This window comes from Apis laboriosa, unplaced genomic scaffold (assembly GCF_014066325.1).
Source record: "Apis laboriosa isolate Shangri-la unplaced genomic scaffold, ASM1406632v1 scaffold39_cov144, whole genome shotgun sequence".
NCBI lineage: Eukaryota > Metazoa > Arthropoda > Insecta > Hymenoptera > Apidae > Apis > Apis laboriosa.
Window position 1 is genome coordinate 759251 of NW_025223140.1, and position 17969 is coordinate 777219.

Consider the following 17969-nt stretch of genomic DNA (forward strand, 5'->3'; position numbering starts at 1 on the left):
TTGAATGAATATTAATATTTTATTATAATTTGATTGTATTTATTTTGCAGGACAAATTGTGATATTTTCTTCAAATTGAGAATATTCCGATTTATGAATTATAACGAATTAGGATTTAATGATATATGAATGAATATTATAAATTTTTATATTAATATTTTATTTTTTTATAATTTGATTGTGTACAGAAAAAATTGTAATATTTTTTTTCGAATTAAAGGCATTCTGATCTATAAATAGATAATTATATCGAATTATATCGAATAAAATCGAATAGATATCGAATGACATAGAAATGACTTTTTCATTTTAATCTTTTATTTTATTATAATTTGATATGTTTACTTTATAAGACCAGTTTTGATTTTTTTTCGAATTAAGAATTGATTTATAAATAGATATATTAAAAATTTATATAATTTTTTATTAATTTTTATTCAATTATAACCTACTTGAAGCATTCTTGGTAATATTGAGTTTATGAAAACTTTTGTTTTGAATAATATTGAATTTATATAAACATTATATAAACATTTCAAAATCGATATATATTATTATTTTTTATAAAAAAAATTTTGTGTTATAATTTTTTTAAACATTGTAAGTACTCGTGTTTCATTAATGTTTCGGAAGAAAAATTAACTGATGTAAATTTTTTTTTATAAAAAACAATAAATTCATTTTTTTGTCATCTTTTTAATACATATACAATAAATAGTAATAAAATGTTATAAAATCATTTATTTAGAAATTATTGATAAATGCACAGACAAATAATAATATAGACAAATAATCACATTTTTATGCAGAAAATTTAGAATATAATAATGGAAAAAAGATATATATAATTATAATTACCATAAATAATAAATAAATAATAAATAAATATTTTAAAAAATTTTTGTTTTGATTATTATATATTATTTTTATTATTTATTTTATATGATATGATATAGGAATCGTTTCAAAATAATTTTAGATTAATTTTTTTGTTTTAACTAATATTGTTTGCATTATATGATTGCATTGTATAGATTTCATAATATATAAAAAATTTTTTTTCATATTATTATAATATTATATTGGAGAATATTTATTTATTTAATTGCTTTTCTTTGGAAATATTTAAAACATTTATATTTTATTTAACCTAATTTTTTTTTTTCATCAGCTCAATAATTGCTATAAATAGAGACTTGATTGAAACATTCCCTATATAATTATTTTATTGTTTGGTATCTATGCCGAAAGTAAACTATGCCGATTATACATTTTCATCATTATACGTGATAATTGTTTATTAATCAAGTAATAGTGAAAGTTGAAACTACTTGCAAAAACGTGCTTTTCTTTTTCATGTGCAATATGCAGTATTTTGAATGTATTTATTAATATTTACAATAATTTTATTAATTAAATGTGAGATATATTAAAAAGTATTGATAAAATATTTTTTAAAAATTAACATCATAGATATATTATTATGCCACGGATTTATATATTATTAAAACATTTTTTAAAATTTGTAAAATTTAACAATTATGAAACCAAAAATAAATTGGAATAAAATGAAAGTAAAAATTTATAATGAATAATAATTTGATGAAAATTAAAATTATCTAGATCGCATATCAAAGTATAAAAAAAAATCGACTATTTTTAAATAAACAATTCATTTAAATTTATTTCAATTTTAGATAATATTATAATATTTTGCACTTTACATATTTTTATTTATTGATTATTAATAATTAACTTTAATTATAAATAATTAGAAAATATATTTATGTTGTATTTTAGAATAAATTAATGAAATAAATGAAATATTATATGAAATCAAATAATATCAAAAATAATGAATTAATGTATCCTTATAGATGAATATTCATATAACTTTTAATATTTGTTAATTATATATTATTAATTAATTATATATTTTATTTATAATTGATATTTTAAAACGTAAATGTTATATGGCTCGTTGGTCTAGGGGTATGATTCTCGCTTCGGGTGCGAGAGGTCCCGGGTTCAAATCCCGGACGAGCCCACGTGGTTTTAATTTTATTGCTTTTTTCTTGTCACTATTTTTTTACTAATTTTAATTATATCTTTATTATATTAATATTATCATTATTTAACATTTTTTATTTGAAAATTCTTTTTATGATAATAAAATATTAAAGTAAAATTACATTATTGATTACTTTATAGAAGTCTCGATAATATCAAACATGGCGCTTGGATGGAATCCATCAAAGAAACACAGCGATCGTGAAAGGTAAATTTGTTAAAAAATTAACGTATTTATAATACTGTTTATAATGTTCCATATAAAGTTTTTTATTTTTATAATTTAATCATTGTTTTTATAAAGTTACTTTTAACTGATTTGTATATATATATGAATAACATCTGCTACATAACCTCTTTGACATGAAAATGACAGCACTACAATATATTTTATTTTTATTATTTTTATTATTATATTATATATAAATATATATATACAATATATATATTTTTATTATTATAGATGGATTTGTATTTATCCAGTTTATCTAAACAGCAAAAGAACGTTAGCAGAAGGACGAAAACTTGCAAAAAATAAATGTGTTGAAAATCCAACACATCAAGAAATTCGTGATGTTTTGGTAGCAGCTGGTTTTAATGTTGGGGTAGAAAATAAATTACATCCACGAGAGCGTAGCAAAGAATTATTATATCGTGGACGCATCCGCGTACAATTAAAAAATGACGATGGTACTCCTGTAAAATCTGAATTTCCTACTAGAGATTCTGTTTTGGCTTATGTAGGTACCACTATTCCAAAATTAAAAACCCGCCAAGGAAAGCATTCAAGTGGTGAACAGTTTTCACAACCATCAAGTTCATCATCGAAGAAAGGAAAAGGAAAGGGAAGGAGGTGATAAAGTGTGAAATAACAAATACTAAAAAAATTAAAACTTAAAAATATTTTTTATGTGTGTATTCTAATATTAAAATAAGAATTATTTTCATATAAGAAAGATTATATTATCTTCATATCATCTGACAAATAGTTTTGAACTGAATATTACCCATTTATATAAACATTTAATATAATCATTAATTAATAATATTAAAATTCCATATTTATATATATTTTTAAAAATTTTTAACAAATTATTTTATTCGTTAATTTTTATTCGTTATTCTTATTTCAATTTTGATAGTGCTATTAATTCATATTTTTTTCTATCTTCATTTTCATTGAAATCAGAATTTGTTATATCTTTCTGAACATTTAAATTATTTTCTTTGATATTGAAAGGTTATTATAATTTTGATTGTTTATTGTGAGGTATATATTTCACAATATAACCGTTAGGATGAGGATGGGGTGCTGAAAGATGAGGTTCAATCATTTTTGATAATGGAATCTGTAAATTAAATATATATATTATAAAGTTTTTCAAAGTTAACATTTAAAAATAATAACATATAAAAAAAGTAGTACATGTACATACATTATTGTGGAAATTTTTAGGAGCTAATCCCACAATAGGAGTATATTGTCCAAATGGATACATCAAAGTATTCTTCAGATTTTTTCTTTTTTTAGTATGTCCTTCTAATGCCTGAAAAATTAAATATAATATAATTAGTTACAAAAATATATAAATTATATTGTATTATACATTACTTATTTACTTTATTGATATTTCCAAGAAGTGGTCCATCTGGATGTAATATATTACGGAGTTCTGATCTAGCATGCATTAAGTCATTTAATGGTAAACTAGCTGATTTCACCAAACTGCTAGGAATTTCATGTAATGCATTAATATGAGGATGTAAATTAGGATGTAACACAGAATGTAATAAATTATTTCCTAATAGTAATTGTGGTACTCTACTTAATGTATTTAAAGTTGGATGTAAAAGAGAATGTAAATTATGAGAATGTAATGTCGGTAGATGTGGTGCTCCAAGAATAGAATCAGATGAAGTTATATTTAAATTTTGTTCATTCACAGATGAATCTGTATTAGACTTATTAGTTGAATTACTTATTTCATCTTCATTTTTTTCACTCTCTGAATTGCAATTTCTTTCTCTCACAAAATGTGCATGACCTTTTAATGGTCCTCCAGTAAGAAAATAATTTGCAACTTGATGAGCATCATCTGAAAATTATTGAATAAAATTTAAAAATTAATAATTATAAATATATTCTGAAATCATTAATAACCATTATTTTTATTTTTCCTAAAATATCCAAATCTTACCAGGTCTGAGATATCGACTAGATTCCGATATACCACGTACATTTCGAATATGTTTAACCAATTCTTTAGAATTACTATTAAAATTAGATTCTTTTAATTTCTTTTCATAATATATTTTGTAATCTACATAAACAAATAATATATTATTTGTATATTAATTGTATATAATATATAATTTAACAATTAATTTTTCTTATTTTTGTTAAATGGATTAGATATATAAAAATTTATATATGAAATATAATTTTAACTTTTTGTTTATTATGAATTTATATTACCTTTGTAATCATCATATGTATTAGGATGATTGAATGTTATTGAAGTAAGTGATTGTAATTCATCAAATTTAACACAAGAAATATCACGTATAAATAATAATATAATATAATATAAAATAAAAATTAACGGTATTATTTTATAGCGCTCCATAGTATATTTAAGATTTTAAAAAATTAAATTGTTAACAATGATAAAAATACTTTAAAACACGAACTTGCACTGAAATCTGACATGATTGTTTCTGAAATTTATTGACTTCACAAAAGAAAATTTGCTGACAATTTATGAAAAAGTCTTTTTATTTATCATAACATGAATGTTTACTTTAATATGCATACATTGTAGAAATGACATCATAATTAAATTAAGCAATAATGTAATAATAATCTTTGTAATGTGTATTTATATATTAATGACTTGTTAATGAATTTTTTTTATTTAATTTGCTACTCTTTTGTCATTAATCATTATTTTATAATTCTTGTATTAGTTTATATTTAAAAAAAATATAATAAAGTATAAAGACTTTGAAATTAAAAAATTACATTTATTTTATAAAATATTATAAATATAGGTATAGTATATAGATATAAAATATATCATTTTAAAAATAAGAAAAAAAAATCCTTCCCGTGACAATGTTTTCACACATTGCCGTGACCAGGATTCGAACCTGGGTTACTACGGCCACAACGTAGGGTCCTAACCACTAGACGATCACGGCTATCGAAGGTTATATGTGTTGAATTTATTTTTCTATATATTAGTTATACATATATAATAAAATTGATATATATGATATATATTATAAAGAATATATTTTTTAAAATATTATTTAGAATAAAACTAAAGTCTAACGATGGTTTTAATTTTATTCTAACATTAAACATGTATAAGAAAAAGTTGTTCAGAATGTTGATATATATATATATATATATAGTATTTTGCTGTATGTATATAATATATATCATTCTAGATCTAGTATTCTAGAATAAACATCACATACTTTTAATCGAATATTGTTTTTGAATAATTACTTTTTATAATATTATTATTATTGAAATATTTTCAATTTAATAAAATAATTGAATAATAAAATAATATACTATATGAGTAATATCCCTAATAACAAACGTAGCAAATTAATGTCAGATTGACAGCAGAGGCAAAAAGATTTAAAGTCAAAATAGTATTCATCTGTTTTTTGGCTTCATTTTTGCAATTCGAATCTGTTATTCAAATTAAATAACAAATCGATATCAGAAATACAGTAGATCGATATAAATATAGTATTTGATATTAAATTAATAGAAACATAACAGTCTGTGCATTAGACTGCAGAAACGCAATAGATTCTGTCATAAATTTTAAATATGGAATTTAAGTAAGTCTTTTAAATTGTCATTATTATTATTATTATAAGTATGTATAGATTTAAATAAAGGAAATAAATATTTATATTATTTTGTTTCATTATATATAACATAATAATTAAATATTTTATTATTAATATGTATTTTAAATATGTAATTATAATATGTAATATTTTTTTTTCATCAGAATAAGAAAAGAATATTTTTAATAAAATATTACAATTATAAAGATTTTTTCAATTTAATATATGAATTTGGTCAAGATGCACAGTGAATGAATTTATTTGAAATCGTAAATCAAATTAATATTTTCAAATTTAAAAAAAATTTTTAAATAAATATTTATGATTATAAGATAATAATGTATCTTTTTAATATTCAACATTAAATTTTGAATATTAATTTCATAATTCTAATATTTGGAAGATATATATATATCTCGAAAAAACTTTAACTTAATCATTGATATCATATAAGACATGCCATTAAGACACGCGTAAATTCAAAATAGATATTCATATTACTATAAAATATAACTTCATATTATTTTATAAATTTAATCTATTTCATTAAAGAAAAGNAATTGTCTTACAAAAAAATATTTATATCGAAAAATTTTTAATTTAAAAAATATTATAACAAATTGAAGAAAGAAACTGTAAATTTATCATATTAAAAAAATAAAAAGAACATGAATAATAGGATTTTGTGTGTATCTTCTTTGTTTTTCAAACTATATAATATCTCCTGAAAAATTATTCAGTATACATACATACATACATACATATATGTATACTTATAATTACAAATTTCATTTCATAACATAAAAATAATAAATAAAGAATAAATAAAAAAATATATAAAGAAAATATTATTTATATTAATATTTTTCCACTTTATTGATAATTCAGAAAAGATTAACAGTATTGAATATTATCAATAGATTTGCTAATAACAAATTAAAACTAGATTACCATAAGAAATAATAGTTTTATCATCATTTGTTTTTTGTTTTGTCATCAAATTTATGCTAAAAATTTTGTTTTTGTTATATTTCTGTACAAATTTTATTATGTTTTTATTGCAATTATTGAATAATAATTTCTGATGAAAATTTATTTTTAGCATTACTTATATATATATATAATGCATCCTATAGAATTACTTATATTGCAGTCATTATGCTACCAGATTTTGTTATAACAAATTCTGTATCATTTGTTGTCTTTTTAATGACAAATTTTTGAAAAATCTGCTGAGAATATATATAACTGATTGAATCGCATTTAAAATTTAAATTAATAAAATAAGATTTTGCTATCAATCTGACGTAAAATACTAGATTCTCATATACAGATTCTATTTGATTTCTCCTGTCAATTTATAATCATTTATATTATTATTTATATTATATATATATATATTTACTTTTCACATAAAACGATTTCTATCTTTAACAGAATTTGTTATATTTCTAATGTCAATCTGCTAACAGACTCAGATATAATGGATCCTTCATATAAAATCTGCTTTTCTGAACAAATATTGACGTCAAAATTTTAAAAAACTTACTGTTCGCAGATTTGATTAATTGGAATAAATAAGATTTAATATAAATAAAATAATTTAATATAAATAAAAAATTCAATATATTATATTGAATTTTTTATTATTATTATATTGAATAATTCAATATAAATAAAAAAACAAAATATAATAAATAATAATTGATATAAGCACATATTATAAAATGAAAATTTTTGTTTCAATTATTCTTTCCTCATAACTAAATTGCAAATTTTTATGTATTTATACAAAAATCAGAAATCTACAAAATTCACGTAATATACAAAAAAAACACAAAATATTTAAAATATATTATGTATCATAACATTTGAAGTATAGCATATCTATAAAGTTCATTTCTTTCAATTGTATTTGTAAAAATTGTATTTTGCTTGCATAAACATTTATAATTATAACTATTAATACTTTACAAATTATCCATTTCTGCCATCATGGATATTGATTAACTTTAATAGAATTTCTTATTATGATGTTATTGAAGATGACAAATTTTTTTAAAATTATTTCCAGCAGAAAATTTCTTCTAAAATATAAATATATTTTATAATATTAATCAATTAATAATAACTTAACAATAATCAATACTTACTCTTCAGTTAGTATGAGTAATATCTGCTCAATGTAATCACACAATTCTTTATAATAATTAAAATCTATAAAAAAATATTTTTAATAAATTTATTAAGAAAACTTTTTCTATTATTTGCTATCATATTTTTAGTGAGAAAAAATAAACATATAACAATTTATCTAATTTCTGGATTTGCAAATTGATCTGTAGATTAATATATTTTATATGTAGATATTCTAGTATCATATTCTTTATGATGTTTTTTAGGCTTTGAAGAAAATATATAATTAATTATTTTATTTTTTTGCATTATATATATATTTATTTATTTCTGGTGTATCTGTTCATCTATACCTATAGAAAATGATTATCTATGATGTATTTGCTGTCGTGTGTAAGTATGATATACATATACTCACATAGAATTCATGTAATATATCCATTTTGTATCCATTCTTGCTGTAAATTCCCACTTCCAACATCTTTATATACTTTCTTTCAAAAAAGAAAAGAATTTTTGTTCGAGAAAATACTCATTTAAATAATAATTATACACTTCCTAATGATTATTTAAGCTAGAAATAAGTTAGAAAATCTAATAACTTCTTATAATATATATACATGACAGACAATGTTAGAATAATATAATATGTACTATGGAACAGTTCAGAAGTAATATAAATATTGCAAAAAGTAATACATATAATACTAAATATATTTTCTCAAATATCTCAAAAACTAAAATAATGATTATAAAATATTTATATATATATATATATATATATAAAAATATTAGTTCAAAGCATATAAGTTATAAATAATTGAAATTTGCATTAGAATAAGATAGTTTTATTTTTTGTCACGCAATCTTATATTATTTATAATTTAATAAATAAAGATCAATAGATATTTTTATATTTTTATATAATTGTATAAAAATTGTAACTTGTAACTTTATATTTATTTTGATGTTTAAAATCGATTCTATCTAAAGTATTCTATGAATATATTAACATATAATATATGTATAATTGAAATGTATAATTGAGGATATAAAAAATATTTTGTTTTTTTTGAAATCGATGTTTCAAAACATAAATTTTGGAGTTCTATAAAATATCATGTATATTCTAGATATCGTTTATGTTATTATCATTTTAACAAAATATAAAATGAAATTATATTAAAATTTAATTACAAAAATAAAAAAATAACAAATTTGAAGAAAACAAAATGAAATATTGAACTATTGAAAACATTTTTTTCTTAATTTTAAATTTTTAATAAATTTTTTGTGTATTAATATAAATTTATTGTAATTAATATAAATTTTGTATATAATTTTTTTATAAATAATATATTGAAGATTTTTTTAAAATAATATGATGATATTTTTTTTGGATGAATGACTTGAATGAATTGAATAAATTCATCATTGAACTTAACTTATCTAATCTATGTTATATATTTATTTATTTTAGTTTACTTTAATTTATTACCATAATAATTTTATGTATATTTTTATATTTTTTTATAATTTCTAAAAATATAGTAGTTTCAAGAGATAAGTATATCAAGTTTTATAAATCGAATTAAATAAAATGAACAAAAAATGTTTTTCTGAAAAATGTTTATTTCTGAAAATATGATAGCTTAAGAAAATATATACGTAAAAAATACATATAAAATTAATAAATACATTATATTTTGTAAAATTTTAATAGATTACCTCTTTTTCAAATATATTTTCTTACGAAATTATCAAAATTTTTTGATAAAAATTTCGATTTATATATCATATAAATCTCTTTCGAATATATAATTCGAAAAGAGATAGTATATAAAATTTTTCTATAATTTATGAAAATAGATATTTTATATGAGAAGAATATAATTTAAATGATAAATAAATATAATTTTTAATATAAATATAATTTTAATTCAAATTTTTTTTTATATTTATAAAAACATAAATTTTTATTCAAATTTTATACACTTACTTACAAAAGATCATTTCTATTCTTCTTATAATTAAATTATAATAGTTTTATAATTAAAACTTTTTATGATATTAAATGTTTTTCTTACTTAAATTTTTAAAATTCAAAAATATTTAATATAGCCAAAATTATATATTATAAATATATTCTAATAAAATAAAGTCAATATTTTATCATATTTGACTGACATATTTACACGATTTTTTGTTCTTAATTCTTAAAAAAAGTTGAAAAGTTTATACAAAATTGAAACTTCTTAGAAAAATTGAAAAATATCTGCATGTTTACTATCAAAAAATTTCCAAATGTTCTTAAAAATAATATAGTTAAGCAGTGTTTAAATGAGTAAAAATAAGCAATATATATTGTCTAATTTTTCAATAATTTTACGTAAAATTATTGTTGATCAATAAATAAAATAATTTAATATTATTAAATTCGTTCGATTTAATAAATATATTATATGTATTATATTATATGTAAAAAAATATAACAAATTAACTTAAAATCTTAAAATTTTTTTTCCGATAATAAAAATATAAATACTTTATATGTAACTTTTGTTAGAATATTTTTTTTTTAATTTTTTCTGAGATATTCAATTAAATAAAATAGACAACTTAAATATAATATTATTTAAAAAAAATAAAAATAATTTGATATAATATAATATAATATAATATAATACTTCATATAATATAATAATAATAATATTCACTTAAAAAGTATTAATAATATTATTAACATTAGAATCTCTCTTAAAATTATTCAAGTTTCATCTAAAATATTTTAAAATTTTATTGAAAACAAGCAAAATATTTGAGACGATGAAAATATTTAATTAATGAGAATATCAGATATTTCATTAAAAAATCAGAACATCATTTACATGTATATTAATTTTTTGTTGAATTTAAATTTGAATTTAGTATTTATGATTCCGAAATAAATATATACAATTCATGCTAAATTTGAATTCTATTATAAATCAATTTTATAAAAAAAATATTATAAAAAAATAATTTATTAATTATATTAAAAATAATAAATCAATTATGATTATAATTTTACATTAAAAATAATTGACTATTATTATTTAATTGATTTTCTATTCATTTGATGTTATCTCATTTATTTTGAATCGATAATGCATGTGACGCAAGAATGGTAACGAATGCTATTTCGAAGTATGTAACACAAAGATGTATTAGATGAGAGGTTTAGTCGATAATATAATTTGTAATTTTATCCATAATATTGCAAAGGATCAAATGGACTTCAAAATCTATATCAAAAAAATACATCGCATGTTTATTTTATATTTTGTGTGTGCACATATTTTGATTCAAATTTCGTAATAAGTGCGAGCGCCATCTGTTAGTGATCTACAATACGATCTAACAGATAAAATAAAATGAAGTCAGTGAGTTGTGCGTTGTACTACAGAAGGTTGTGCGCATGTTTATTTAAAGCTTACTGACGTGTGTGTACAATTGCGCGCGCAATGAATCAGGCACCAGTGTCGTGTATTCCAGCCGGAAAGATGTCAAAGGCAAAGAAGGTGCTCGATGAGGCCCGCGAGATCCAGAATCCAGAGCTGGATCTCGCGGATAAGAGTATCTCGACATTCGAAGAGATGCCAGGATTGCGTGAGTCCTCCATATTCTCATGAGCTCTGTTCCGTTCGCCAAATTAGGCAACTTGTCTTGACTGGTTTTTTGGAATGGATGAAAATTCGAGGCCATTTGTTGCCCGCAAAGTGGGCGCGTTCACGCATGCGTAAAATTATTATATTTTAAATAACAATTTGAAAAAAAAATACTATTATTAATATAAATTGTTTTCATATATACATTTTTAAATGTTTAATATGAATTAACATCATTATTATTTATGATATTATTGATCATATTTATTTGAAATTTATTTAAATTATTTTAAAAAATTTTTTAATATTGTATAGGTATTTTTATATTTTTAAAGATATGTTATTTTTTTTCAGTTAATATGATTAATATCACTAGGTTAACTTTAAGTCATAATAAAATTCAAGGTAAATTTATTAAATTTTCCTACATTTATAAATTGTGTTATGTTATAATATTCTATATCTAAATTCTATTATATTTAAATTTTTTCTTACAGCTGTACCACCAGGTCTTGCAAATCTAGTCAATTTGGAAATATTAAATCTATTTAATAATCATATTACTGAACTTCCAATTTCATTGTCGCAAATGCCAAAGTTACGAATTCTTAATGTAGGGTAAGTTGCTTATGAATTATAATTAATCTGCTAATTATAATTAATGTTGCATATTATTCAAATAATTTTTTATAGAATGAATAGATTAGATGTACTTCCACGTGGATTTGGTGCATTTCCAGTATTAGAAGTTTTAGATTTAACATATAATAATCTAAGTGATAAAAATTTACCTGGAAACTTTTTTATGATGGGTTAGTAATATATGTTAAAATCATATTTATATAATATATTTTAAAATCTGATTATAAATAATATATTTTTTTACAGAAACCTTAAGAGCACTTTATTTAGCTGATAATGATTTTGAATATTTACCTCCTGAAATTGGACAATTAAAAAATTTACAAATTGTAAGTAATAAAATATTTTTATATTGAAATGTATTTTTACTTCTACTATTTACACATAAAATTTAATTTTTACTTTAGCTTGTACTAAGAGAAAATGATCTAGTCGAATTACCAAAAGAAATCGGAGAATTAACGCGATTAAGAGAATTACATATTCAAGGAAATCGATTGACAGTTCTACCTCCGGAAATAGGTATGTACTACAGAAAATGAAATTAAATTTAAAAAATTTAAAAATTCTAAAGAAAGGAAAGAAGAATAATAAAAATTTAATATTTCAGGAAATTTGGATTTAGTAAGTAATAAAGCAGTGTTTAGAATGGAATTTAATCCATGGGTTACACCAATTGGTGATCAGTTGCAAGTAGGCATATCTCATGTTATGGATTACATTCGTTCTGAAACATATAGATAGTAAGTGTTACATATTTTTTTTAAATATATATTATAAACATATTTTATAAGTGCTTATTTCTTTTCAGTGTATATAATCGACATCAAAGTGCTAAAGGACCTCCACCACCAATTGAAAATGACAAGAGTAAGAAAATATCTCGTGTTCGTTAAAACAGAACAGAAAATGTTTAACTAACATTTAAAGAATAGATCTGGACTAACATAATTTTTTTTAATTTACTTACTGCCAATAATTTGTAACATATTTGCAATCAAAATGGTGCCTTAACATAGAGATAAATCTCTAAATATAATATAAATTTATTATGCATTTGAATTTTTGATCTATAATTACGATATATATATGACAATGTAAATTATATATTATATAATGTATTGTTATATGATTTAAATTTGACAGTTTAATATATACTTAATAAGTACTATTTTTATAATAATTAATATAAATCAATTATATATAATTAATATAATTATATAATAAATTATATTTTAAAATAACAATTAGAAATTATTTTTACTTGTAGAAATAGTAATTCCTGATTATATAGTTTTTGTTGCAACATTAATTTCCATTCAATATTTCTTTTTTTTAAATTATACATAATTTATTTTCTTTTGGAGATTGCAAATAATTTATTTTTGTTTTCTGTAACTAACATATAAAAAATAATTTTGACAATAATTTTTCTCAAATATTTTACAAATATTTATATACAGCAATATAATATGTTTTCATTAATATCTGTACCTAATGACTATGATTATAAATTTTAATCTAAGTATTTAAAAAATGGTAAATTAAGTTCCATAAAATGTTAAAAACAAAAAATAAATCGACGAGGATGGGATTCGAACCCACGCGTGCAGAGCACATTGGATTAGCAGTCCAACGCCTTAACCTCTCGGCCACCTCGTCCTACTTATTTGTATTGAAAAAATATCCTTACAACAGCGATGATTACACCCTATCGAAAAATTATACATCATTTAATTAAGACTATAAAATAATAACTATAAAATATATATAACATATATATTCGATAACTTACAAAATCTTTAAACTACTTCTAATTTCATAAAAACAATATTGAAATTAATATAATAATAAATAAAAATAAAAAATAAAAATTAATATAATAATTTATTTATTTTGAATTAATTATATTATTATTTGAAAAATATTTTATTGATCATAAATGCAAAATATTATATTGGTACTTGTATAAAAATATAATATAACATATTATATATTAAATATGTTAAAAATGTTATTTATTATTTTTAATTTTAATTTAATTATATTAATTTTTATTTTTAATTTTTTATATTATTTTTTGTCATTAATATTATTATATTAAAAATGTTAAGAATATAATGAAATGAAAAGAATAAAGGAATGAAATGGAATAGAATGTAAATAATAAAATTTCAATAATATTTATTTTGTTATAATAAATAGATAATGTGATATATTCTATTAATATAAAAGTGTGTGTGTGTGTGTGTGTGTGTGTGTGTGTGTATGTGTGTGTATATATAAACTAATAATATATTGTTATATAATAAATAAATATTATTATTAAATGATATTATTAAATAATTATTTTATTATTTATTCTTAATTCCAACCAATTTCTAATCTTTCAAATTTTTATTAATTCTATATTCTCTACATCTTCCTTATATAATATATATTATATAATGTAGCGGTAAGTGTTAACAGCTTAAAAAAATTTTAATATTTTTAAAAAATAAATTTCTTTCACATAGAAAATTTAAAAAATTATGACAGATTAATTTTTTCAAAATTAAATTTTTAAAATTAAAAAATTATTTTTATTTTATATTAAATGTAATTTATTCGAAATATAAAAATATTAAATATACTAAGATGTCCCATAAGTTTCTTTTGCTAAGAATAACTTTAAGTGGTTATATTTATATAAACATACATAGGCTTATTTATTTGCCGTCTATGGTATCTTTTTCAATCGTCTCAGAGCTCTTTTGAAGTAGGTTTCATTAGTGACATAGTCTCTTTTAAAACTTTTTTCTACATCAATATGGATAGCCAAAGGAAGCATTTGTATCATATTATATTTCATTGCTTTAAAAAAGATAATAGTGCAAATGATACTGCAGACGAGATTTGTATTGTTTATGGAAGTGGTGCTATGACTATTACGATTGTCCGCAATTGATTTAAGAGATTTAGAGTTGGCAATTTTGACTTGAAAGATGAAGACTGCAGCCCAGTAATGACAGATATAGATCTTATCAAAGTCATGAAAAGCTTGTTAAAAATCTAATCGCGATATAGTGTGCGAGAGATAATGGATACCACCAACATTCCCAGAACAATGGTACATAATCATCTGATCAGGATGGGATATATCAATCGATGTGAAGTTTGGATTCTACAGTTATTAACGGAAACCGATCTTATGAATCATGTGCGATTTGTTTGTTCAGCGACATGAAAGAGATTCTTTCTTAAAGAGGTTTGTCACTGGAGACGAGATTTGGATTTTATCAAAATGTGCGAAAACGCATTTTGTCCAAGGACAATAGATCTTCAACTGTCGCGAAACCTGCACTTCACCCGAAGAAAGTTCTTTTGTCCATTTGGTAGGATTGGAAAGATGTAGTCTACTACGAATTCCTTTCTCAAGATGAAACTATTAATTCTGCTAAATATTGTAATCAGCTTGATAATTTGAAAGCTGTTATAGCAGAAAAATTGGCAAACCGACGAGGCGTCGTTTTTCATCACGACAATGATTTTATTAAATATTTATTTTTTGCAAAACCGCATGTTGCATTGACTGTAAGATAAAAGCTGTTACAGTTTGATTGGGACGTTTTACCGCATCCGTATTCCCCAGATCTTGCTCCATTCAACTATTATTTATTTTTGTCATTAAAAGATTCTCTCCATGATAAATTTCAATCCGTAAGCGAAATAAAAACGCACCTCGATGAATATTTTGCAAGCAAACCCAAAAAATTTTGGAAAGAGGGAATAATGAGGCTTCCTAAGAAATGGAAGAAAGTGATAGAACAGAATGGTTTATATATAATGCAATAAATCAATCTTAAATAACAAATATCATGAATTCATTTCGTATAAAAAAAAAAAAGAAACTTATGGGACACCCTAATAATTTATTGAGTGATATTATATAAATTTTTAATGAAACTATCGTTTCTTAGCAACAAAAACAAAATTTTTTAACAGAATGTATCGTTGATTCAATTGAATTTGGACGTTCATCCTGTCAACGTTTATTTCACCTTATTTTCATCGAAAATCAATAATTCGCCACAATGGTAATTATTAATTTACTTAATTTTATTATTTACATGTAACTAAATATTTACATAATAATTTATAAAATAAAAATTTAAGATAATAATTTATAAAATAAATTTTTAAAATTCTTCTAACTTATACAAAAGATTTATATTTACTATTTTATTTATTATCAATTTATTTATATTTTTAATAATTTATTTCGAAACATTAATAATTAATTGTTATTACATTAACAATTAATAATTATAAATTATACATATATTATACATTAATAATTATATAAATAATATATTATTAATAGCAATCAATAATATTCAAAAATTATATTTAATAATTCAAGAAGGAAATAGAATTAATATGAATAGATTTAATAGATAGATTTAATATCAAAAAAATAAATATTTAATAAAATCAAGAAAAAAAATGAAATAAGATTAAGATAAAAATTAAGAAAAAAATTATTTTTTAGCGTGAAGTACTGTCAGTTCATATTGGCCAAGGCGGCGTCCAAATGGGCAACGCTTGTTGGGAATTGTATTGTCTTGAACATGGCATACAACCCGATGGCATGCTTCCACCTACAAGTTGCTCCAGCGACGAAGGTTTTCAAACTTTCTTTAGCGAAACTGGTGGTGGGAAATATGTTCCACGAGCGGTATTTTTGGATCTTGAACCTACAGTTATTGGTACAATTTATATAAATTTTCATATAAAAATAATTGATTAATAATTTTATAGGTGTGATAATAATTTGAATTTTAATTATATAATAATTAACAATTAATATCATTCATAATTATATAAGTAAAAAGTTTATATTTTTATTCAAATATTTTATAATATTAATAGATTATATAATATTTTCTTATTTTTTATATAGAATATCTTTGAAAGATTCTTTGAAACAAATATAACAATTAAAAACAATATTGAAACAAATATAAAAATATCAATTAAAACTTATTTGTTAAATTATAAGCAATTTATATTTGCAATAGATGAAGTAAAACAACATGTATGACAGAGAAGATTATAAGAATAGAAATATAATTTTATTTTGTTTCATCTATTTTGTAAAATTAAATTATTCATAAATTAATAAATAAATTTTAATCAATATTTTTGTGTATCAACTTTTGTTTTTTTTTATCTTTTAGGTATTAAATTAATATATAAATTTTATATATATAAAGCCGGCTTTTATATATATATATATATATGTACAATATACATACATAAAATATGACCGAATCATACCTATTGCAAACACGATTCTTTATAAAAAAATTCAAAAAACTATAGAATAAATTTTTTTCATCTGAGATAATCAATTTTTTTTTAATTTTTGAGATAATCAAATTTGAACATTTATTATATGTGTATATAATTATAATTAAAACATGATTTGACAAATCGCTGTTTGACATTGGTAATACATAACTTAAAATATATAAATTTTAAAGTAAAGACTTTTTAAAATTTACATTTTGGAAAGTATTATATATATATATATATATATATATATATATATATATATAT

The 17969-nt window shown here is 20.2% G+C and overlaps 4 protein-coding genes and 3 non-coding genes across 8 annotated transcripts in view; 4 read left to right on the plus strand and 3 right to left on the minus strand.

Annotated features, from left to right (window-relative positions):
* The first annotated feature begins 1975 nt into the window (after positions 1-1975).
* On the plus strand, positions 1976-2047 carry Trnap-cgg. The gene has a single exon. It is a non-coding gene; the product is annotated as a tRNA-Pro (tRNA).
* A 100-nt stretch (positions 2048-2147) lies between these two features.
* On the plus strand, positions 2148-3192 carry LOC122715652 (signal recognition particle 19 kDa protein). The gene is made up of 2 exons (XM_043937996.1): positions 2148-2278; positions 2534-3192. Exons 1-2 carry the CDS (start codon positions 2232-2234, stop codon positions 2925-2927), a joined length of 441 nt encoding a protein of 146 aa, XP_043793931.1. The 5' UTR covers positions 2148-2231; the 3' UTR covers positions 2928-3192.
* A 46-nt stretch (positions 3193-3238) lies between these two features.
* LOC122715653 lies at positions 3239-4904 on the minus strand. 2 transcript variants are annotated; one of them, XM_043937997.1, is made up of 5 exons: positions 4547-4904; positions 4269-4391; positions 3691-4166; positions 3507-3617; positions 3239-3419 (listed from the first exon to the last, which is right to left on the minus strand). In XM_043937997.1, the coding sequence occupies exons 1-5, from the start codon at positions 4695-4697 to the stop codon at positions 3315-3317; spliced, it is 966 nt and encodes a 321-aa protein (XP_043793932.1). In that variant the 5' UTR covers positions 4698-4904; the 3' UTR covers positions 3239-3314. The 2 variants fall into 2 exon arrangements, with proteins under 2 accessions (XP_043793932.1, XP_043793933.1); XM_043937998.1 differs by lacking the exon at positions 4269-4391.
* A 295-nt stretch (positions 4905-5199) lies between these two features.
* On the minus strand, positions 5200-5271 carry Trnah-gug. The gene has a single exon. It is a non-coding gene; the product is annotated as a tRNA-His (tRNA).
* A 6282-nt stretch (positions 5272-11553) lies between these two features.
* Positions 11554-13511, plus strand: LOC122715642 (ras suppressor protein 1). The gene is made up of 8 exons (XM_043937981.1): positions 11554-11727; positions 12081-12131; positions 12224-12344; positions 12420-12538; positions 12615-12697; positions 12776-12890; positions 12979-13111; positions 13180-13511. Exons 1-8 carry the CDS (start codon positions 11583-11585, stop codon positions 13262-13264), a joined length of 852 nt encoding a protein of 283 aa, XP_043793916.1. The 5' UTR covers positions 11554-11582; the 3' UTR covers positions 13265-13511.
* Positions 13512-13948: 437 nt separating this feature from the next.
* Positions 13949-14030, minus strand: Trnas-gcu. Its single transcript has one exon. It is a non-coding gene; the product is annotated as a tRNA-Ser (tRNA).
* Positions 14031-16892: 2862 nt separating this feature from the next.
* The window catches only part of LOC122715665 (tubulin alpha-1 chain-like), a 2954-nt gene continuing 1877 nt past the window's right edge, over positions 16893-17969 (plus strand). The window contains exon 1 of the mRNA XM_043938025.1: positions 16893-17116. Within this exon, the coding sequence (XP_043793960.1) occupies positions 16942-17116 (175 nt within the window). The 5' untranslated portion in view covers positions 16893-16941. The remainder of the gene's footprint in view (positions 17117-17969) is intronic.

Bases quoted from the DNA above. Each gene is read 5' to 3' on its own strand.
- LOC122715642 (XM_043937981.1), top strand. From the start codon at position 11,583: ATGAATCAGGCACCAGTGTCGTGTATTCCAGCCGGAAAGATGTCAAAG. The intron at 12,698-12,775 runs GTAAGTAATAAA...TTTTTACTTTAG, and splicing joins AATTAAAAAATTTACAAATT to CTTGTACTAAGAGAAAATGA. The intron at 12,891-12,978 runs GTATGTACTACA...TTAATATTTCAG, and splicing joins AGTTCTACCTCCGGAAATAG to GAAATTTGGATTTAGTAAGT.
- LOC122715653 (XM_043937997.1), bottom strand. From the start codon at position 4,697: ATGGAGCGCTATAAAATAATACCGTTAATTTTTATTTTATATTATATT. The intron at 4,167-4,268 runs GTAAGATTTGGA...AATAATTTTCAG, and splicing joins TAGTCGATATCTCAGACCTG to ATGATGCTCATCAAGTTGCA. The intron at 3,420-3,506 runs GTATGTACATGT...TTTAATTTACAG, and splicing joins CTAAAAATTTCCACAATAAT to ATTCCATTATCAAAAATGAT.
- LOC122715652 (XM_043937996.1), top strand. From the start codon at position 2,232: ATGGCGCTTGGATGGAATCCATCAAAGAAACACAGCGATCGTGAAAG. The intron at 2,279-2,533 runs GTAAATTTGTTA...TTATTATTATAG, and splicing joins AAACACAGCGATCGTGAAAG to ATGGATTTGTATTTATCCAG.